This window comes from Culex pipiens, chromosome 2, assembly GCF_016801865.2.
Source record: "Culex pipiens pallens isolate TS chromosome 2, TS_CPP_V2, whole genome shotgun sequence".
Classification (NCBI taxonomy): Eukaryota; Metazoa; Arthropoda; class Insecta; order Diptera; family Culicidae; genus Culex; species Culex pipiens.
In genome coordinates this window covers 1,541,143-1,565,668 of record NC_068938.1, presented here as the reverse complement: position 1 = coordinate 1,565,668, position 24,526 = coordinate 1,541,143, and the positions used below count along the sequence as shown (strand labels likewise).

At 38.4% G+C, this 24,526-nt stretch overlaps 1 protein-coding gene across 6 annotated transcripts in view; it reads right to left on the bottom strand.

The window, feature by feature from the left end:
• LOC120427085 (protein nubbin-like) overlaps positions 1–24,526 on the bottom strand; it is a 175,899-nt gene that overhangs the window by 2,687 nt on the left and 148,686 nt on the right. For 4 of the 6 annotated variants that reach the window (XM_039591926.2, XM_039591929.2, XM_039591932.2 and 1 more), the window contains 5 exons: positions 10,528–10,572; positions 3,497–3,594; positions 3,057–3,434; positions 2,805–2,966; positions 2,143–2,717 (listed from right to left, as the gene is read on the bottom strand). In XM_039591926.2, the coding sequence (XP_039447860.1) occupies positions 2,143–2,717; positions 2,805–2,966; positions 3,057–3,434; positions 3,497–3,594; positions 10,528–10,572 (1,258 nt within the window). The remainder of the gene's footprint in view (positions 1–2,142; positions 2,718–2,804; positions 2,967–3,056; positions 3,435–3,496; positions 3,595–10,527; positions 10,573–24,526) is intronic. The other 2 variants (XM_039591930.2, XM_039591931.2) reach the window with 1 other exon arrangement.

Sequence of the window (24,526 nt, the reverse complement as noted above, 5' to 3'; positions counted from 1 at the left end):
CAAAAGTAAACATTGAGTGTATCCCGCTTACTCCGATGGACTTTGACATAAGGTGTGAAAGGGATACACTCAATGTTTACATTTGTTTATAGGACCTTATCAAAAAAATGTCAAGATATTTTCCTAAGAAAAAAGGGGGCAAAAAAATTATTGATTGAAAATTGACATTTTTTTTAAATTAATTTAAGTCGATTGTAAACTATTCAGAATCCATCGCATAAATCTTGTTTATGTAATTTTAATCGAATAAATACTGTTTTATCTTTTTACAAATGTACAAAATTTTTACAATTTTTGCAAAATACAAAGCATTTTTATTGTACTTTTCGCTTGAATTTTTTGAAAATCAGGTATAAAACCTTTTTTTTTATTCGACCATTAAAAAAATACAAATTCAAGGTTATTTTAAAACTTGAAACTATTTTTTTATCTCTTAAAGATTTTGAATAAAAATTGTTTTTAATTTTTTTATTATTGAAATTAATTTAAGACATTTTTTAGGAATTGAAATATAAATTCAAAATTTTTAATTATTTTTGAAATTTATAAATATATTTTTTATTTTTTCGAATGACAAAAAAATTATATCGTCAAAACTCTCTTTGCAAAGAGTTAGAAATTATAAAGTATTTTCCTTACAAAAAAATGTCCTCAGTTACTTACATATTTTGGAAACTGATGATTGCAAAACAACTGAAGGTGTTGGTCAAATTCGAGGGACATAAACTTAGTGAAATATTTATAGAATTTTGAAAATCTACAAAAAAATGTTTTTAAGAAATTTTGAGATTTGAAGATATTTTATTTAATTGGCTGAGTTATGAAGATTTTTGAAACTTTTAATAATTTCTGAGTTTAAGACATTTATTTGTGATAAAAAATGCTTTAAAAAATTAAAACAATTCTAAATTAGCAATAAGGGATTTTAAAATATTTAAAAAAATAAGTTTATTAAAAATAATGAAATTTATGAACATTTTTTTAAATTTTTGTATTGTAGTCAAAAAAAGGTTAAACAAATTTAAGAAATTTTACGATTTTCAAAGATTTTGTTTCCAATTTCAAAAATTATTGAAACTTTTAATAATTTTTAAGATTTTTTGAGAATTGTAAAAAAATAAAAGTTTTTCAATGATAGAAGAACGATTTCAGATTCAAAATTAGTTTTTTGTAAATACAAATCATACGAATAATTTAAAGATTTTTTGAACAATTTTGTGCAATTTTTAAAATGTCGTGGCATAATTAAGTGAAAATGTTAACATATAAAAATGTAAATAATTTTCAAAATTTTGGAATTTCATACATAAAAAATGTTGAGTAAAATTAATATGGTAATGATTTATATTGTATGTTCTGCAAAGTTTTGGGAGCAGTTGCGATGATTTGAAAAAAAATGTAATTTTTTGTTAACGTGTTATAAAAGTAACATTTGCAGCCAAAATTCCATGGTCGACTAATTTGAAAAAGAGTTTCAGTTTTGAAAATAATTTAATTTTGGGGCAAATTTTTAAGGGTTCTGATTTGCAGAATTTGAACTCGATTAAAAAACCTTTTAAAATTTAATGCCAAATTATTTGTCATTTTCGCAAACATGGAAGTTTAGGTTTTACGATAATAAATGATCATAATACATAATTAAATTTTGTGTGATTTTCTTGGATTAATATCAAGATTTAATCTTCATGATAATTATTACAAAAATGTTTTGAAAAATTGCTCAAATCTGGAGTTTTTGAAAGGTCCAATAAACAAAATTGTTTTTTTTTGCGTTTTAAATGTTTTTAAAACTGCTTTGAGTCAGGAGTATAAAAAAACACATAAAAAGCAAAAAAAAAAAAACAAAAATGTTTATTGGACCTTCTCAAAAAAAAAAAAAAATATATAGAAATCATATCAAAACGAATCTGATTATGGCGAAATTCAGTTTTAATTTTATTACCGAATTTCGGTATGATTTTTTTTCTATGGAATATGCAGCTTGAATAAATTGAATAATTTTAGAAATTGACAAAATCACAAAAGCAGTACTTGTAATTTTTACTATTTAAGAAATTATTTAAAAACAATTTTGAAAATGATAATGGTAATCTGATATTTCTTAAAACCTTAAAAATAATAACAAACAGAATAGAAACTTACCCGCCCGGGTTCTGGATGCTGCTATCCGCATCCTCCAACCACTTCTGCAGCAGCGGTTTCAGCTTGCACATGTTCTTGAAGCTCAGGTTGAGCGCCTCGAAGCGCGAAATGGTCGTCTGGGAGAAATCGTTTCCGTACAGCTTGCCCATCGCCAGGCCCACATCGCCCTGCGTGAATCCGAGCTTTATCCGGCGCTGCTTGAACGTCTTGGCGAACTGCTCGAGCTCTTCCAGGTCGGTGGTTTCCTCGGGGGACGGTTCGAGGGCACGGGGCGCGGCCGGGTGCTTCTGCATCTGGGGAGTGTGCGTTCCGGAGGAGGGGGTCGAGGGGGTGAGGATGCCTCCGACGCCTTGGAGTTGGTTCACGTTGGGCGGGGTGGTTTGGTTTGAGCCGAGGAGGGAGGAGGACGGGTGGTGGTGGTGATGGTGGTGCGGGTGGAGGCCTGGGCTTCCGGCGGGGCTGTGGAGGGGGGAGGATCCGGACATGGTGGTGGCGGAGGTCGGCGTGGAACTGGTTGCTTTGAGCTGCTGCTGCTTCTGCTGGAGGGCTTGCAGTTGGGCGACCGCTTGCTGGACCTGTGGGGTGAAGATTTGTTGTGGTTAGAGGGTTATCTCTTGGGACTTGCTGGTAGTGTGGTAATGGTGAAGAGATGGTGCACCCACCTGCAACGATCTTGGTCCATCGAGGGTGGGTAGCTTGGGAATGTTAGTATTGGGGATGTTAGCAATGCTACTGTTGGTGGTGTTGGTCGTAATGGTGGAAGGAACTGTCCCACCACCGGTGTTAGTAATGGACTGAGACGGAGAGGGATAGCTGGCGGTCAGCTATGGCAAGCAAGATTTAAAAGAGAGAGAAGAAGAAAGACAAGTTGAAAGAGGCATCTCTTGGGAGAATCTCCCTTCCCCGAAACCTACCTGATTTTGCATGAGAAATTGGGCCGCGGCCTGGGCCGTGACCTGAGCCGCAGCGTTGCCGTTTCCGCCGGCGGTGGCCGCGGCGGCGGCATTGCCCTGCGCCTGCATGAGCATGTAGTTTTGGAGTTGCTGCTGGAAGGACGCCTGCTGGGCTTGGAGGGCCTGCTGGAGGACGTTCAGCTCCTGGCTGGAGAGACCTCCGAGCGTACCGAGGCCAAGCTGGTTCTGCAGAAAGAGCGAACCCAGCGGCAGCTGGTTCTGGAGCGCGGCTAGAGCGACTCCAAGGTTGCCGCCGCTTCCGGGAGGACCGCCCGGTGGGGTGTGCTGCTGCGGGTGCAGCTGACCCGGAGACGGGGTCCGGCGGGTTGAGTCAGTAATCTGTGGAGAGAGAAATTTGTTAAAATTTGACACATCTAGAACATAACCTCAAAATAACCTACCAAATTAAGCGGCGTAACACGATCCGGACGCTCCGTCGGAATCGGACTCGCCAGGTGGTCACGGTCGCTGCCATCGTCCCGATCACTGTAGGCATCGTCTGTAATTAAGAAATCCTCATTAATCTCAAGAAATCGTAAGATTATCCCCCTCTTTAAAAAAGAGGAAAGAAAGGGGTTCTTCAACGGGGCCACGTGCTGTGCGAATTTGTCGTTAATGACCTAGTTTACAAGGAGAAGTAGGCCGACAAATCTCAAGAATGACTTTCTTCCTCACAACAATCGAAAAGTCAACGTGTTTTCACCAAAAAATTGCATTGCAAAAGGTGGGTTCAATTTTCACCCCTTAAAGTTACAAGAAATCTCCCAAAGGAGAAGTAAAAAAAACATTGATTTTAAAAACTGAAAGGGGTTTAAAATCAAAACATGCAGTTAACCAATCAAACGCTGATTTCTGAAGAGAAGGGGGATGAATTCTGACGCGTCGCGCAGCAGGCGTAGCGAATTGTCGCGTTTACTGCGATGCAACTTTTTCGTTGAGGGGTTGAGTTTGGCAAAAAGGGGTTGCTGCGATTTTGTTTCACTTTTTTTTTTTCTTTTTTGGTTGCCAGAGGGGTTATGAAATGATGATGGTCGGATGGATTTCCAGCTGGTGTCGATGATGATCTTGTTGGAGATTTTTTTTTATTCTGTTGCCTTTCGCTTTTTGATAAAGGAAAACGCAATTTGTGTCATGTTTGGAAGTTTAGCGGAGTTTTTTTTTGTGTTTTCCTGTGAGGATGCTTTTGGTAGTGACCTACCCTAATGCATTTTTGTGCGTCGTTGGTGCTGGTTTTCAAGGGCTTGCTTGGATGAGTTTTGGGAAATGCCATGACGCCAAAAGTAACGATATATTTTGCAGATTTTGAATACAGTTATAATTCAAGTCAAATAAGGCTAAATCAACATATTTTTTGAAATTTTAACTTTTTCTTCCATCTTTAAAAATATTCTCAACACTATCATTTAGAAGTACTTTAAAGAATTTTCCACTGTTATATAATTGATTTCTATTTTTTTAAATTTCTATCTTTTAACATCAAATTCGAGTCCTGCGACCCCATTTTTGTCAAATTTGTATGGTTAATTGCCTATTAAATTTCCAAATGTATTTTTTTCAAGTTTTCATCACTACCATTTTGGATCTAAAAATTTTAAATCACTTCAGAGTAGTTTCGAAACTTAAGTTCAACAGTCAAAAATAAGACAAAGCTAAAAAATATTTTTTCTTGTTTCGATTATCCAAAGATTTGATTATCCGAAGTAAATTTTTCCAAGGCCTTAGGATAATCGAGTGTGGACTGTATCCCAGAAAAGCGCCGTTTCGCAAAATTTCAATCGGAAATAATAATTCATTTCAATTAAGATGTTTTCCTCTAACTATTCTCAAAAAATAAAAAAATTAAAGGTGATGTATACATAAATGTTGTTATTGAGTTTTTTGTTGCAATTTTTATTTTTTAACTCTTCTTTAATTTTTTATTAAAATCGAAGCAAACTACGCTTTTCCAAGAAGCCTGAAACGCCCGAGGTCCCCGCCAAAGCCTACTTCGCTGAACATAACCTCATCAGAACCAGCGAACTTCTGAATAATTTGCTCCTCCGACCATAAAACCAGTCGTCGGGCTCATTATCATTCTTCCCGAGCCAACCTTCATGCCCGAAGAACCCCTTCCAGATTTCCACGACTTGCTGCTAATTTCTGGCGAACTTTATTCGCAAATCGTGATTTTCATTTCAATTAACCCGTTTTATTACTATTAAATTATAAACTGCACCGCGAGACCCTTCCGGCAGTCGGGGGGCGCCACCACTGCGGCCGATTCAAAATGGTAGCCCCAGCATCTTCTTCTTCCTCCTCTTAAAACCACCACGTGAGTATCACTTTTTTCGCCGCGCACCCCGCGCCCTTTTATTTAAAAATTTACAGTCATGGGAAAACATAAATCTCGCCGCCTGCTGCGTCGTGATTGGCTCGGATTCTGCGGCGACAGCAAAATGACGACGACGGCGGGGCCGACATCAAATTCAAATTGCGCGAGTTGCGCTCGGTTTTTTTCTCCTCTCTTTCTCGCTGAAGAATCTCGTAAAAATAAAGCAACAAAACTCCCTTAATTTATGCAGTCTCTTTCGGCTTCTACATTCTACAGTGTGGTGGGATTGTCCCACCGAAGCAAGAAGAACGGGGTGCACCGTAAAAAAAGAGTTCTGAGAGGACGCGATTACACTAATAATGAGCTTGCTCGCCATCTCATCCCGCTCTCATCGGGAGCCGCGAGTGGCAATCAAGTTGGCCGCGTTTTACATCTCTTTTGACTACCGCGCGAGGGTTGCTTTGATGCGAAAGGGGTCGTTTTTTAGCTCTCGAGGGTGAAAATAAAGGGGTTGAATTTAAATATTTAAACGAGGGGGAAGGATGCGAACCCCTTTCACTTGCGCCGTGAATAAATGCATATTTAATCGGGGTTTAAGGGGTAGCGCACAGGTAGCTTTTGATGGCCTATTTAAGGTTTACTCTTTTTTTTATGTTGATGATGTCGTCACTTGTTGGAGTGTGTTTTCCATTTTTTATTCCGGAAAGGTAATCGGAGATGAATAAAAAATTAACTGATGGTGTTCCACTTGAAAAAAGGGTAAAGAGGAAAAAAGAGGTGTGACAACGCAGTAAATTACCTTAAATTGACGATTATATTATCGCCACATTTGCGCACGCATGAAAGGGGAAAAGGCATCAGATAATGCAATGTTTATCTATGGAATCGCAATAAATTGACACGCTTTGCCGCGCGAGGGACTGTTGTGGTGGACAGGTGAAGAACATCAAAGTAAGCTGGGATGTTTGCCTTTTCTCAGTTTCTTGCGGGAACTGTCAAACAAATTTAACTTTTTGATTTTTAATGAGATGAGAATGCAATAAAATTATCTCATAATTGATTTTTTTTGAGAAATAAAAAAAATAGAGAAAAAGAGAAATAAAAAAAATAAAAAGTAAATCGGACAACAATTTATGTCAGGCTGATTAAAAACTAAACAATCTGAAAGTGGTCCAAACTCGACACAGAAATTTTACCCCACGAGATGACTTCTGTTTACCAAATCGTTGATTTATGGCAAACCGCACTGGCCATAAATATCGCCCAATAAAACCACACAACAACACCACGGCAACCATATGGCACCAGACCAGCAGGGCAATCCGTGAACCGAATCAAAACTAGGCCTACTGCGATGGGCTTCGATGACGCCAAGGAGCCTCGCGACGACGCCACGAGGAGAAGGTATCACATCAGCCAAATCAACGCCATTGTTACGTCAATTACCAGCGCCTACTACGATTGCTAACTGGCAAAACTTTCAGAATGGGCGCCATTAATTGAAAAAAAAACGAGAGAAAAACCTAGTTATGTTTAAAACATGGCTGCTGGTTTTGCTGGAAAAATTAAAAAGTCACACATACAGAAAAAAAAGAAGGGGTTGACACTATAAAACTAACGTCAAATCTCGCTTGAAACGCACGCGTTGATGAGTTATGGGCTCGACCCCGAGTCCGATTATCGCGCGCGTTTCATAATTGATCGGTCGGGCTAACTTGGTCGAGTCGTTCGGGTATTATCCAATTTGTATCACCAAGTAGGCGAAAGGATCATCTTTGCTCTGAGAGAGGAGGATGATTGATATGCCCGTATCGCGCGCACGCGCGTGTGGTAAGTCGCGCACTTTCTCCCCGAAAACAAGCTCGCGTAACAATAACAGCAAAGCAAGCCATGGCTTCAAAATTAATTACGCCGGTGAAGGGGTCATGGCATGCTGCCGCTGCTTCGCAGCGACCGTTTTAAAATTGAAATTTATGACGTTTATTGATCAGTGATAGTGGCAATTTTTGCCATTGTGCAAGCTTCTGTTTGGGTTGTTTGGAAAATTGGGAAATTTAGGGTGGAAAGGGGTGTTGTACTGCAATGGTGGTGGTGGCGACGGCGGATGCAGATGGCCTTTTCGCAAATTATACGAAATTTGTTATAGAGATAGATGATTGATTTTTTCCTCTTTCTGATGGCTGAAACGATTAGCTATTGTAGCGGCCAATCCGTGCACACGCACGACGCACATATTATGTGCGGCAATATGTTGTAACGGTTCAATATGCATGCAAAAAGGGGGTAGGAGGGAGGAAGGAGTAAAAGAAGGGTTACTTCTGCTTCCATATTTGTTGCATGTTGGCCCGTACTGCTTTATCTCCGCATCGCCATACATCATCTTTTGTGCCGAGGTTTTTCCCCCTTTCGAGTCCGTTTCGCATCTTTTTTTAAACAGAAATAAATTTCCAATTCAAACTAAAGCTAATTTCGAATCAAACGCACGAGTCATCGTCGTCGTCGTCAACGGTTGCGGATAATTCCAGTCAATTTTTTCTCTCCGTGTTCGATTTGGGCCCTTTTCCCCTCCCCATTGCTGTGACAGGCACCCGTTTTATCATCCAAGCAACCATATTGACCACTGCTCCCAACCCAACCGCCTACTTGGATGTACATTATTCAATCTTCCACTCGATTTCACATTCAGGGACTCGGTGGGCTTATCATCAACGGCAGCAGCAGCAGGCCATGAGCTCGTTCCAAGTGGATTTTAAACACGTATTGTGAAACCACCGTAGTCAGTCGGACAGTCAGTGCCTACTTTGCTTATCAGAATGATATTTTCAAGACTTCGAAACGGACCCGGTTATTGGCACAGGTCACATATGCAAAGATGATTCATTTTTTGCTCCGCAAAAAGGGGTGATGATGAATATTTGATGTTCGAGATATGAATTTTTATTGCGGGCATTGATTTTTCTCTTCTCAAGCATCGTCAGCAGAGTTTTGCCTGCTTGATATTCATCGGTGGTCCGAGTTCGCAGTGATTTCGACGTGTCTTTTGCATAAATTTTGAATAACACACTCCACAGTCGAGAAAGCGGACTATTCTCAAACTGACCAGTCGATTTCGATGCGGGATTCACCCCCTTTTCCCAGACTTTCAAAATTCAGGAGTGGAAACTCGGAGCGATAGAGAAACGACGACGACGACTCCTGACCAAAAGTTCAGTCGAGCATAAAATTGTATTATGTGAATATTGGCGTGCACTCCGTCCGAGATATCTCGGATTTAAACTCTCCTCGTCTGGTCGGGGCAGCTCGTAAAAAGGATTTTCACGTCGACCGAAAACGATATGCAAACAGATGGTCCACCCTCGCTCTCTCGTTTCGAAAAGTCCGGTTTGAGAATTCTAAACGAATCTTGTTCTACGAACAAGGGTTCAGCGCAGTGTTTTTCGAGAATATCAAATGGCGATTGAAACGGAGTGAGGTTCGAGCGGAGAAATCCCATTAATTTTTGTTTAAAATTGACCACCATATGGGATTCTCTCATCGATATCCAGTTCACGGATCACGGGAACATGGTAATCCACTGCTGGTCGGGCTGCGGTTATGCATTTGAATGAGAACGTGCGAAATTTGAATCCAAGTAGGTTAGTTAGGATCTTGGATTGAGAGTGAGGTTAGCTTCTAGGATCCAAGTAGTCCGAAGTCTTTCTGAAGCTCAGGAATCGCAATTTTGGCGATTTTATCTTTTTGAGAAGAAGGAGAAACAAGTGAATCAGTGAATTTTGAATCCAAGTAGGTCAGTTCGAGGCGCCATCTTGGATGGTGAGTGAGGTTAGCTTGTTCGTTCCAACAGGTCCGAATCGCAAATTTAGCGATTTTGCTTATTCGTGGATTAAGTTTTCGTCTTTCTGTTAAACAAATGGTTCATTTACATAATTGCTTCAAATAACTCCTACCATCTTTCCACTTTAAAGCTGTTTTACCCTATAAATCTCCAAAAACCGACGATTGTCCCTCAATCAAATATGCTAATTTAGGGTCCTTGCCAGATGTTCTTCTCCCTCTTGTACCAAAAAAACCGACACACGTTCAAGATTAGAGAGCGGGGACAGGTGAACCGAATCTCGCCGGCTCGATTGTTCGACACGTGGCTTGACTCTTTCAGAAAAAAATGTGACTGCCATCGAAGACGAAAGGATTACCTTTTCCTCTTCTTATAGGTTGAGGATGTTGAGGCAAACGAAAATGCCGCCACTTTTAGAATCGAACGATTTAAAGTTTGTTTTTCTTACTTTTTGTGTATTTTCGACTAAACGGTGAAGGACACACAAAACTATTAATTCCGAATTCCGAAGGTAAAGAAGAAAAGGGATTCCGGGACCGCGAATTTATACGGATCATTAGTTTGACGACGACGCAAGAAACGTCAAGGTCCTGCTCCCCCTTTACTTTTCTGTTCGCACCCAAGGGAAAACACAGAATCGGGGCCTTTCAAAAGGATGATGTGTTCTGTGTTGTAAATTAAAGGGTTTTTTCCACTCTTTAGTGGCACGTTCTAGACCTTGGTAGATCCTTAAAGTGTGTTCGCCCCTTTATAGACTTGCTCTCGAAAGTGTTGGCTCGTGTTCTTGAGAGAGTTAATAAAGGAATCGTTTGTGGGGTGCTTATTTGAGGAAGTGTGAACGTCACTACCTCAATTTTTCGTAACAATCAAAGCAGGCATTGAACGTGTTTGACGCGCAATTTGAGATTCAAAATCTTTGGCGCAGCGATCGCATTTGGATCGCAGTAGCCATCGTCGCGCGTACGCGACTGACATTTCGCCACGTGGTTTCGCGTTCCAAAACAAACTCAAACTTTGACGTAGGACTACGCCGACTTCCGAACAGGAAGTTTTTTTTTCTTCGAAAATCAATTGCTTCCGATAACGATCATGTAATGAAGCTGCTAATCTAAAGGCGGCGTTCGCGACCGGAGGTCGCGTGTCACCGTTTGAGTTCCGGGAACGCCCCCCGAAAAAAAAGGGTTGCAAAAAACGAGTTAGGGTGGTGTGATTACTTAATTTTCGGCACGTGGCTAGCGCAGAAAAAAAGGGGTTTTGAATACATTTCTTCCGGGATTACTACTTACCATGTGACGGAGGTGGAGACGGCGATTTCGAGAGGCGGCTGATATCTGCAATGGGAAATGAAGAAAGGAAATTAGCACACACGGGGGTAGAAAATTGCGCCGCGCGAATCGGGAACAGTTAGAGACGTCCCGAACGAGACAAATTATGCTGACATATTGGAAAATCAGCTTTGCATATATAGATGGGAGAGAGAAGGGAATGGGACGGCATCTGCGTGCGCGCACCTTGTTTCCGTTTCTTTTGTCGACGACTTCGATGTCGAGAGAAGAAGAATGTGCATCCAAGTGAGCCGTTGCTGCTGCTTTTGGTAAATGCTCATTTCACGCACAGCTCGACGTGCTGCTAGAGAACCTGTACATGCATGCCGGAGGGAAAAGGGCTTTTCTGAGGAGGTTCACACAAAAAAAAAAAAAAGCGCACATAAAAGTAAGACGAAACGAGCATAAAATCGTATGCTTATTTGCATAGACAAAAGGAAATTCGACTATGGTGTATTCGATATTTTTTGTGGGATACCTTCCTGGGTGTTGTTTACCGTTGATTCTGGCCTGGACAGATTTCAGGATCGACAGATGGAAATTTGATATTTTGAAGAAATTCCAAATCCCAAAAATCTACGAGCAGAGTTTATTCGGAGATTTGAAAAATCAAAACAGGCCTTGAACTGAAATGACGTTCAAGGTTGCGAATCAGATGTCCAAAAGAGCATTTGCTTTTCAACCCGTTCAAAACATGGACCTGATGGCGTTGGACTACGTTTGCACTCCAATAATATTTTTTTTAAAAAAAGTAATAAATCTCACCGGGACCAGCTGAAAAATCGTCCTCACCGAACGCCCGCTGACTTCCCATGGTCACACGGTAAAAAAGAGAAAAAAATCCATAAAAATAGGCAAATAAATTACACACCATTTAGAATAACAAAAAGCTGAAAGCTGCAAATTGCACTTTTTGCTCCTCCTTTCCCTCCTCTATCTCAGCTGGGAGCTTCCTTTTCGTCTAGTTTGCGTTGATCCTGGTGCAGATTAGTTTCCCCGAAAAAAAAGAAAAGGTAAAATGACTTTTTGTGCACCTCGCCAAGGGGGAAAAGATAAAATATGCATACTCATTTCAGCGCGCAGGGAAGTGTCCAATGAATGGAAAATTGACTGTAATTTACACATGACTTTGCATAAAAAAAATACAGAGCTGCGCTGCTGGTCATCGCTTTTTTACGACCTTCCCTTCGATTGCAAAACGATTTTTTTCTACAGTTATTATTTTTTTCGCTAGCAATTATTTGTTATCAGATCGAGGTTTTCCCCCTCTCGCTCGCGCTGAGCCGTCTCATTACCCGCACTAATTTATTGCCGACCATTTAGCATAAACTTGTTCACAATTCAAAACAGTACAATTAATTAAACTGATCGACGATGCAAATGACTCTTTCTGCAGAGGAGAAGGGACATTCAGGCGACAGAAGGTCAACTGCAGTCGCCCTTCGATTTCGTCACGCAGCCACCAGCAGTTTCCCCTTAATAAAACATATACACACATGAATTTATGCCTGCATCGGCTCGTTTCGTCGATGCGTACGTGTCCGATCGATTTGCATAAAAATATTTGGACTTGTTTGTCCCCTTTTTGCGACCAAAATTACCGAGGGGACGACCACATCAGCAAGCGGCCAGTGCCGCTCGGAAATAAATTTTAAAACCCCCTGGGAACAATATTCGAACCCGGCTCGTAAGTAACTCGTAAAATATGGATGCGAAATTTGAGAGCTCAACGACGACGACCAAAAGGGATGCGCTGTAAATAAATAGGTATAATGTGCTCTTAATAATGTCGCCTCGCCCGAGCCGCACATTCATCTCTTTGACCCCTTGGACAACGGGCTTTGCCGGGTGTGGACAGCGGCGGGGGCAGATGTCATCTGCGCTGCGCTCACCTTTGGTCAGGATTAGGGGCGCGAATGCCGCAGAATCCTTTTTGGTTTGGGTTGCTTTGCTGTCCCACACATCCATTTTTATAACAGCCTTCGTAATAGGGTGGTTGTTTTGCGGTGATTTTTTTATTTGTCTGAATTTTTTTAGGTACATAGGCAATTTAGAACTTAGGCAATTTTTTTTAAATTTATGTTGATTCATTTTGTCAATTTGTTAACGTCATTTCACGACATCTTCAAATTTCAAATGATTTGAAAAAAATAAGCTATTCCAAGATGTAGTCCCACGTCAATATATCATAAGAAACTCCTAAAATTCCTACTGCAAACCACTTTTTAATGAAAATATGGATACAAATTTATTGTAAAAAGATAACCTAAAACAAGTTTCAAGTTGTATTTCAATATGTTTGTCAATATGTTTTGAGAAACTAATAAAATTCTATCTTCGGAGAACTATTCTGATGAATTATTTTTTGAATATTTTCTGTCCTTTACCATTTTTTGGGGAAATCGTTACAAAACTTAAAATAAGTTTTTCTCTTAAGAATATTTTTCAAATATGTAATCCCACGTCAATAATCAGTAAAAACTCTTAAGAAGATTTTTTTTGATAAGAGCTTGTTATTTTTTTTTGTTTCACGACATTTTCAAATTTCAAATGATTTGAAAAAAAAAAATTAAGCGAATCCAAGATGTAGTCCCACATCAATATATCAAAAGAAACTCCTAAAATTCCTTCTGCAAACAACTTTTCTAATGAAGATATGGATACAAATTTATTATAAAAAGATAACCTAAAACAAGTTTCAAGTTGTAGTTCTACGTCAATATGGCTTGAGAAACTTATAAAATGCCATCTTCGGAGAACTATTCTGATGAAAATTTTATTGAAGGTTTTAAATTTTAAATTGTTACGAAACATAAAAAAAGCATTCAAAGATATAGTCCCACGTCAATAATCAATAAAAACTGTAAAGAAGACATTTTTTGATAAAAGCTTGTTATTTTTTTCCCCTTTTTTCGGAATTAAATCCGTTCAGAGGAAACATAATTTAGCTATTTCAAGACGTAGTACCACGTCAATAAGTGATGAAAAACTCTTAACAAAAATTGTGACTAAGATGAATAATAAGCATAAATCTATGATTAATTTAATCAGATAGTTTTAGAAAAGGCCTGATTAGTCCGTCATATTGACGTAGAATTAAGTCTATCAAATTACTAATTTTGCTCTAATTTGTTTTAAAACAATTTTTGCCTATTAAAATGTAACCACCCTACTCTAAACCGACCACTGGTGACCATTCCGAAACGCTTCTTCATTTGGATATAAAAGGTTCCATTTTTATTACCCACCCTCGCAGCGCACTACCCAAAAGAGGGTTACCAGAAACGAGAAGCGAGAAGGGAAGAAATGAAAATATATTGACATGTGCACAAGAGGACCACATATCTGCTTCCTTTTCGCCTTTAGCTGCTGGTCCCCACGTGAAAATCAACCCTCCACAAATTTCTTTGCAAAGAAGGTCGGTCATTTAATTTTCTTCTGCTGGTTTTGATGCAGATTTGCGAAGCAAGCGCGCGCGCGTGCCCAACCCAAAATTGGTTCCGAATTTTTAATCAGTTTCGTTTCGCATGCACGTACTGAACGGACACGACAAAAGCCTAATTGAACCGTCCCGCGCTGACCGTGAAGAATTAAGCCTGATTGATGGTTTGGTCAGCTCGGTGTGGTGCGACAGGACCCCCGTTTTTGACACTTTGACTTGGTTTAAAGGTGCTGGGATTGGAAGGGGTTAAGGGACGCAGGAGGCCGTGCGAAACCTGGGTTCGAACGGGGACGCAGCAGGCTGCGATTGACAGTTCTTCAAGATTACTTAGTTTTCATTGAAAACGAGTTTTTAAAATTTGAATTTGACTGAGTAAAATTTACTCGAAATCTGACACTTCAACAATTACTCATTTTTGAGTTAGTTCTCAATTTCAACGAATTTAAAGTCGTTTTCGGTGCACTTCAGCAAATGTTGCTACGTCTGAAATCAATGCTTTGATTGTGCAAAGTTACCCAAAATCTGACACTTGCATATTTACCCATTTTTGAGCATATTGATTTCTGAAATTTGATAATTTTCGTTTTACGTTGGCTCAGCTGTCTTGACTTGTGAAGTTTACCCAAAATCTGACACGCCTAGCTACTCATTTTTGAGTCGGTTCAATTTCAACAAAATTTGAGTGCTCCGCAAAGCTTGCTGCGATTCGCACCAGAGAGAAAACAAGACATGGTAATTTCCGGGAGCGCTTTTAAAACCTCCCATTTTCCCTCGTTTGCGCTGATTACCATTCAGAGTTCTCCACCCACGACGGAGTCGTGCACTTGCTCCTAACGAACCTGTGTTCTGCGCGCGGTCACAGTTCATAAAAAGGCAGCTCTGACAGAGTTCCCGAGACCCTCATTAGCGTCATTTGCTAATTAGGTGGGGGCGCACCCATAAACTGCTTAATTTTTGTTTTCTTTAAAGAAGAAAGATGCACTTTTGGGCACCTTCGGTGCCAATTTGAATGCCTTTTTCGACACTTTCCGAGCGGTGCAACTTTGTGTGTGGATGAGCGATCGCAGCAAGCTTTGATGTGGTAATCTCTTATCAATTTGTGCATTTCACTTCGTATGAAAAGTCCATTAATCATCGTGATTTATACCGGTTTAATGGCAATAATGAGTTCCGTATGTGTATCTACAGTAGAGGGGTAGCAGTCGTAGTAGGCCAGGCCGCAATTTGCTTAATATGCGCACTAGCTCTGTGCGGCATTTAAAGTGCGATTTACCTTTCTTCAGCAACCTACAACAAACAAACAAACAACAAGTAGGCTGCGCAAAGTTTGTTTGCATTCGCTGGTGGAAAAGTGAAGCAATTAATTACAATTATTGCTCTGCCGCATCAAGCGCGCGGCCTGCTGAGTCAAATTAGACTCTTGACTGATATCTTGAGTGTCCGCCGCCGCAGTGGCGGAGCGTGCTTGGATGGATTACGGTGACCACGTTTCCGCGGGAAGGGATTAAAGTTGGCGTAGAAAGTACTCAAAAGTGTGGACAAGTGTGTTTTCCCTCAAGAAGTTCGATTCTGACCATTTTTCCAATTATATTTGTGTAACGTTCTGCGCAGTTAATTGCGTTTTACTTGCGGATAGAAAAATATATCTTTTTATTTTTCGAAAAAAGAAGCCCTCATTACGGCATATTTTTTATGCATGCACAGTTGTACTCTAGTCGGTTGCGCACCTTCTTCATTTTCAGTGTTCAGCGCCATGTTTTTTACGCTGCTCCTTTGCGCAAGGCTTGCTACGTTTCTGTGTTTTGAATGAGGGCCCAACAACCGTTTTAACCGTAAGCAAATTTTGCGCATGCACATTTTGCTGCGTGTAAAGAGTGGGAGCCCCCCCCTAATATATTTACTTATTTAATTCTTTTGGACCGCAATTAAGCGCTTGACTAATCCTTTTAATGCGCTCCTCGAGCGCGGGCGCGCGCGAGCACTTTTGAGAGAGGGCCCCATTCAGTTCAGTCGGTGGGCTCCACGGACGTAATTATTATAATTAAAATAAAGTGAATAATAATTAATTAATGAGATTTCGTTTCGCACGATGCCTTCCTCCCTCGCCCGACCCCCCTTGAGGGGGGGTTCGCTAATGGTGTGGGAGCATTAAGGGGAAGAGAGCCCATGAGGCGAAGCTAATTTGCTTTTCGCGCGAGCTCGAAGCGAAATTTATGCTCTGAATGCAAAACGATTAGCGCTGTGAGCGAATCTAGTGTGTGCCTTGCGCAAAATGGAAGAACATCTCAAATTTCCACCTCGAAACGCGCTGACAGGAAATGCATAATTATCTTCCCAGCTCGAAAAAAAGGATTACCTCCCGAAAAAAGGTTCGGAAAAAAAGGGAAAGCGCAAACCCCCGGCTTCGTAACGGATGAGCAGATCATATTCTTTGATTGAAATATTAATCCAGGAATTTCTCACCGAAATAAAATCGCTAAAAAAAAAACTTTGAAGAGACCTCAAAGATCCTAGATAGCAGCAGCAGGCTGTGAATTCTTTAGGTAAAGCAAAATTTCGCTTTCGTCCCGCCGTGGATTGCTGCGATCGGACAGGAAGGGAAAATCTACCTGAGTTGCACAAAATTGTGGGCGAAAAAAAAAAATGTTGAATGATGAAAGATGCACCGGAGGAAGGAAAAAAATAAGGTTGCTTCGATCGGAGGGCAGTCATTAATGATCATTTTGTTGTTGTTGCTTTTTCTCGAATGCATTTGCTGGGAACGCCAAGTTACGCATATGTCACAGTTTTTCGTAGAGTTTTGTGCTTTGTGAATATATTTATCATTTTGGGATTCTCGAGCAAACTGTCTAGACGAAAGAAGAGGATGTACGATTTTTTTTCTTTTCTCAAAAAAGGACACTGACAGAAATAGACAAAAATCGGCTTCCTTTTCATTTGGCATTCAATAAGATTCGTTTTGTTACAGATTCTATTGTTTGAAATTGAATTCAACTAGGTGATTTATTGATTGAAAAATTCCGCACTAAAATCTAAAATTGTAAGACTTTAATTAAAAAACGTTACTTAATCCACCATTAGGTGGTTGGTGCCTTCCTCACATGTTGAGTGTAATGCTAGGTAATATATGAGATCCGGCCTCCAAAAGGTTCATAAATAACACTTAAGTGCTTATAACTTTGGATAGGGTTATCCGAACTTTAATGCTTTGGACTCGTTCGAAAGGTGTTTTGATTACCCACCCAACGATAGGTCGTATGACAGATCAGGCCAACGTTTTCATCAAAATATTTGAGATCCGGCCTCTAAAATGTGTTTAAATAACTCTTAAGTGCTTATAACTTTTGACAGGGTTGTCAGATCTTCAATGTTTTGGACTCGTTAGAAAGGTGTTTTAATTACCCATCCATCGAAAGGTTGCAAGACAGATCCGGCCAACGTTTTCATCCAAATATCTGAGATCCGGCTTCTGACAAGTGTATAAAAAACACTTAAGTGCTTATAACTTTTGGTAGGGTTGTCAAATCTTCAATGTTTTGGACTCGTTAGAAAGGTCTTTTAAACACCTTTCAGAAAATGTATAATATGCCAGGTTTTCTTACAAAAACCACCCTTTTTACAATCTTCCGGACTTTAGTCAAAATCGTTTTTTTAGCATAACTTTTGAAGTACTTTACTAAACTTCATAATTTTCAATAGGGACTTATGGGACCCCAAGACGAATCGAATGAGACCAAAACGGTCCAAATCGGTTAAGCCAGTGCTGAGATAATCGAGTGCATATTTTTTGGTGCACAGACCCACATCCCTACACACACACACACACACACACACACACACACACACACACACACACACACACACACACACACACACACACACACACACACACACACACACACACACACACACACACACACACACACACACACACACACACACACACACACACACACACACACACACACACACACACACAGACATTTGCTCAGAATTTGATTCTGAGTCGATATGTATACGTGAAGGTGGGTCTAGGAGGTCAAATTAAGAAGTTCGTTTTTCGAGTGATTTTATAGCCTTTCCTCAGTAAAGTGAGGAAGGCAAAAAGTTTTTTTAAAAATATTACTTGAAATTGAGCATTTTATTAGGAAATCCTATCTTATCTGGCTGTTTTAATCATATAAAAAATGACAAAAAAAATAGAAAAAGGGAGCTTTTGAAACAATTTTCTTCTACTTTGGTTCCGACAAAGGGAATGCTGAAAAAAATACCAAATTCAATCTATGTTATGACGTAAACTATATTGCAAAGAAATCTTGTCAAATGCCTTAAATTTGTCCATGGATATTAACAGCTGTACAGTATTCAAATGTTTTGAAACACATCCAGTAACTTTCTAATTTTTAAAACAAAACATTCCAAAATTCGGAAAGAGTTTAAAAATTATTGAAAGTGAAATTTTAACGGTGGTAAATGCTTTTTAGAAGTTTTTTTTTATCTTATAATACTTTTGAAAAAATAGATGGATTTTAATTGGTTAAATAACAACAAGATTTATACTGATTTGGAATTGAAAAGCCTTCTCGTGTTTTCAATTTTTCTTTAAATGAATAATTAATGCTGTCCCGACAAGACTATCCGAGGTACGCACAACAAAAAATACTTAAGATGTGTTATCAAGAAAAAAAGTATTTTCATTGTTTTTTTTGTCGTTGAGCATGAGCATGACTATTACTTCAAAAATGCTCTAAAGTTATATGGAATATGTAATCCAATATGGCGACCAATATGGCGACGATGGACTATTGAGAAAATTTATTTGGTAATGAAACAGGCAAATCTCCACTTAAATTCGCCTGATATTAAGTCGGTAACCGAAAAAAAAATTTTAAGCCGAATTTGCAAAAAAAAACAACTGTCAAAAAATTGCTAAATATTCAAAATAATCAAAACAAAATTCAAAATTAAAATCGATGATACAAGGCTTTTCAATGAATATAATATTTTTAAGAACAATTGTTTTTGTTTCCTTATTTTTCGGAGAAATTCTGAAAGGATAAAAACTTGGTCTAATTAAAACATTAAATAATCGAGGGTTAAAATTTGATCAAAAACAATTTTGTACTCAATTGAGAACCTTTTTTCTATTTTAAACCCCTAAATTAAAAAAAAATAGGTTGGAAACAAATACAAAAATATTGGAAAATGTATTTTTTATAAAAGTAAGGAAAAGAAACTTAAAAATTGCAATTGCTATATTTCCAATATGAAATCAAGAATATCCCTTTGCAATTTTAGCAAGTTTTTTTTTTAAATTTCTTGCTCTTGTTAGTGCCATAGTTATAGAAATAATTGTTCCAAAAGGGATTATGATGCAACACACAGCTGAAAGGAACTCCAAAACTCTGTTATGAATTGCAAAAGAACTGCTTGTATCTTGATTATTCACCAATAAAACCGAATTGAATTGAATTGAATTAAAATCTAGAATAATTGTCAATAAAAAAGTAATGCAAAAGCAGCTGAAAAAAGTTAATCTTAAGGTTTTGAATTAAATTATTTTACGCGTATTTGTCTCAACAGATATTATGTTTTTCCAAAAAGCAAAACTAAGCACCTGTTACATAAATTTGAATCTTGAGAATTGTTTTGATTGAATTAAAAGGTATATAAAAAACAATATTATATAAAAATTGGGAAAATTTATGAATCCACCGTATTTGTGAACTTTAAAAGAGTAATTTTAAACATTTCCAAACCATTTTATAAAGTTAACCTAACAGAAAAAGCAATTCCAGCAAAATGACACTTATTTATAACTTTCATGAACAACATAACTTTCATGAACAACTGTAAAAGAATATTACATCTTTTTCGATTTTCATTTCCAATTCGAGCAATACAAGTATTTGCTGCAGGTTTTTCCAATAAGCCAATCTTGAATAATTGAAATAATGAATATCAGATGACAGTTTCTAATGACAGACTTTGTAGTCGTCAAAACGAGAGAGTTTTTAACGAAATATAAAAGAATATCAATTCTTAAATAAAACTAGTTGATGTTTTAACATATTTCTAAACTATTTTTTTGTTTGAATGATTTTTTCATTCCTTACATGTAAGTTTACCTTTTCAAATAAAATAATCACATCTTTTGATTTGATTTATATTTAATGTACATTTCCCAATATTACAAAACCAATCTATGACTTGGAACAAATAAGTTTAAATTTGTGATATGCCATTTTAAATTTAGAATTCTAAAGAATAACATAATTTTGCATTAAAAAATCTATTGTAAAGCAGCACAAAAGCCCTAATTCCTCATCGAAACTTATTCATACAAACTTCACAACACCATCCAAGTAAACCTTGCGCCCAAAGTCACCCAACAGCAACACCCGTCGGCTCGACACCCCTTGCGAAAAATCGAAGAAGGCGCTGGCACAACAAGAAAAGTGCATCTCCCCTTCCTTTTCCGCAAGCAAAATTCAACCCACCGCAGGTAAGATCCCAAAACTCATAGCCTGCTACCCTCAACATCAAGTGCGCGATTTCAAGGACCTCCCGAAAAAAAAAAACAGGTTGCTTTGGTTTTCTTACATCGTTGTCCGGAGGGGGGCGGCGTCCGCAGCAGTTCCCGCTTGACCGATATGGTCGCCGTTTGGTTGTTGTTGTCCTCCCGCAGATGATGGTGGTGGTGGTGGTCTATGTGGTGACCCCGGCTGGAGGCCCACGAGCGCACCTTGGACAGGACCATGTTGGCGGGGGAGGGTTCAATCGTCGACGACAACGGGGTCTGGGCCGTCGTTGGTAACAATAACATAGCACTCACGTAGAAGGTGTTCGCAAATTACGCTACGCACTAACTCACTAGATCACGATTGCTTGGGGGTTGCTTCGATTCTTGCCTTTTTTTTTAATTGTTTCAGGATAGTGTGTCCCACAAACTGTCACATGGCTAGCTGAGATCACAAGTAGAAACACTGATTCCGCTGCACGAAAACATATGATTCACCTTCGGCGTTCGTCACGCAATTAATCGGTCTCTTCCACCTTCTTTTTTTTGATAAACACCGAATCAACTTTGATCCAATTTCGTTTCCTTGCGTTGTTCGCGCGTTCACGCGCCGTTGTTGTGTTGTTTTGTACGAGAGATTACACAAGACCCGCGATAAACCAAACCACGAAACACACGAACCTTCACTCGAGGCGTCGCAGTAGGCTCTGCACTAGCTGACGAGTATTGCGTGTTTTGTCCGAAAAACGACGGCGGCGACGGCGCTCCGAGTATATTGCGTGTTTCTGTGTCTTACTCGCACACGTCTTCAATCGTTCAGCAATATAAACGAACTGACGAGAGTTGATTTCCATTGAACAAGTATAACTCAAAGCATTCAAAGTGTGCTGTTTCTTCTCTTGCACAAGGGTCTCTCCGTGTACACATTCACACACAAGAAAACCGGACAAAACAGAAAACGGAAAATTTGACGAAACTTGCCTTCATTCATTGATGAGAGAGCTTTTCCACTCTCTCAACGCACACTACGATCTTTGATTGGTAGCGCGGTAGCGCCTTCTCCAATGGCTACCAACCAACCGAGAGCGACTTGTGCGAGAGAAAATTGTGCAACTCTCTCTCACAGCACACACAATACAAAAAACCAAAGCATGCTGCGATGTGCGAAGAGTGGGGAGATAAAAAAGTAACAGCGCTCGCCGCCGCTGTAAAGCGGCGGCCAGAGAGAGAATTGTATAATGTATTCACAAAAACGGAGGGGTACCTCACACAATCTAAAATAGGAGGAGCCTATTTTAAATGATTTTTTATACGAACTGTTTTTTTATTTCGCTTCTTTACAATTTTATGATATGAAAATGATTTTATGCGAGCGCGCGCTGTGCGCGCGTTTGAGTGTTTGTCGACTGTATGAGTGTGTGTAGATTTTTTTTCGTCAAGTTTTTTTTACGAGTTGTTCGTTCTTGAAGGCGAACGGACGGGAAAATTGCCGTGCGGCAAAATGAAATGATGAAAATTGGATCAGCTTCTTGCTCGTTCCCGATCGTAGTTGGCTTCGCGATTTTATTTTTCTTTTTGATTTTTTTTCGATGACGTCACGTGAATCGAATGTTATCGGTGGTGGAATGTTTTTTTTTGAAAGATGGAAGAAGTGGGAAGCTTTTCGATTAGGGGGTTTTTCGGAAAAAGAGGGAGATTTTTTTTAAATCTTGTTTAGTTAGGTGCCTTTGAGTGGCATAATCCTTTGTTCGGGTTGTAGTTATTTGGTGTTGCAGTTGGAAGGGAGAACGCGGTGATTTTTGCGCGAAATTCCACCAGTAACGGATTTTAACGGTTTTTTTTTGGAGGAATGTCAATTAATATTTGTCATATTTTTTTCTAGAGGTTTCCAAAAGTATGGTAGCTCATAAAAAACGTTTTTTTTTTAAACTCTGCAAACATGCAAATTTTTTTTTAATATTTCATTTGTCGTTCTTCAAAATTTTCCCAAAAATTAAGGGGCAACTAAACAATTTGAAATTTTCATTAGTAAATGAGTAAATCGACTGTAAAGTATTTAAAAAATATTAAATATTAATAATAAAATAGTTTTTTAAATGTTTGAAAATGGTGTTTGTGCAGTAGTATAACTTCTAATGCTCTTTATATATTATTATACTTTTTGCCTGAAATTAGTTTTTTTTTTTAAATTTAATTTAGTTTAGCCACACAAAATTGCCTTGATCGATCCGGATCAAATGGACCACGTTTGACATGAAAATCGGTTTAAAATTTGCTGTGTTGTTTAAAGTTGCATCTCCAACTTTTAATACATTAATTAGGCTGTTGCAAAGTCGAGGGACAAAACTTGTTTAAATATTTCCATCGGCCTTATGCAGGTGCTAAAGCTTTAGATTCAGATACAACACCTTTTCAAACTTTTGTTATATTGGTTTTCAGTTCTCAAAAACATATAAAAGTGTTTTTTTTTCATAGGCCATTGCAACTTTTATTTTCGCCTCCATTTCAAAATCGGCCTGAAAAATCGGAATCAGAGGCTTTTTTGGAAAAAAATAGATGGAAATAGAAGCCAACTGCAAACTATTTTAAATGCATTTTCTGAGTTCATAATTATATTTAGCGTGATTAAATAGCTTTAGAAAATAATATTTTCAGTAGCTTAATTTTTTTGTTCACTCCGACCGGAACTAAGGGAAAAACTTTGAATAAAATAAAAATTTTCGATGGAAATTAGAAAAAAAATAAAAATCATTGTCAAGCAATGTTTGAATTGAATATTAAGTTAGGCGGTTGCTAATATTTTTTGAAGTTTATGTCCCTCGGCTCTGACCAAAGTCCCCCCCCCCCTCGGCATAAAAATAAAAAATATAAAAATTGAAATTACAAGCCTAGGTTTCAACATTTGGATGAAAAAATTGTTTTAAAATGCATTTTACAGGCGTACAGTTGCTTTCCAATCATTAGTTTTGAAAATATCGAGGTATTGAAGGAATTGTTTTTTCGCAAAAATTTAAACTTTTTGTAGGACTGTACAATGGTATTTCATGAAAATTTAAAATGTTTTCAAAGGAGTTCAAAATGCTAAATATGATTATGAACGCGGGAAAATGGATTTAACTCAGTTGATTAAACTTTAATTTTCATAAAAAATTTGAAGTTTTTCGAAAAAAAAAAAATTTCCCTAATTATTCAGGCCAACTTCGAGGGGGGGGGGGGGGCAACGGCATCATTCGAAAATAATGCAAATGTATTTAAATGTTACTTTTAGTGATTTTTATTTTAGGATGCAATAATATTTTATACTGTTTATTTAAAATCAATGTTTATTTTGCATCGTCATCGAAATTGAAATAATTTAGTGCTCGGGAAACTTAACTGGAAAATATTTTTTTAGATCAATTAATTCATTCATTAATTTTTTCTTGGTTTTGATTCTCTATTTTTTCAAACAAAAGTGACATCATCCTTGAAATTTGTTGAAGCGGTGTCATTAAATCATTTTTATTTATTAAAATATTTATTATGAAAATAATGGCAAAAAACATGTTCTGAAAAAAAAAAGCAAAATGACCATTATGAAGTGCTAATTGTGTAACGGCTTTTTTGCAATCCCTTAGCAAAACCCAACGTCTTAAAAAAATCCCCCTTGTATTGTAAATCCTATCCAAGTAACCGTTGAGAAAAGTCGTTACAAACATTTTCGCGCTTTTTCCAAAAAAGTTCGTTACTTTTTCCTGCCCTGCAACCATCTTCAATCCTTCTGTTGTCTCTGCAAAACCCAGCAGCATTTCCCCTCCACCAGCAATTTCCAAAAAAAACCTAAACCTATCGAATTGCTACCAAAAGAAATTTAAATACCCTGTCAAAGATTGCGACAAGCGATTGTGATTCGCTTTTTAAGACTTCCCAAAAAAAGAAGGAACCTCTCAAACAATAAATCAAATTACCTCATTCCATAACTAAACATCCCCCTTGCTAAAAAGGAACTTTTTTCAAAA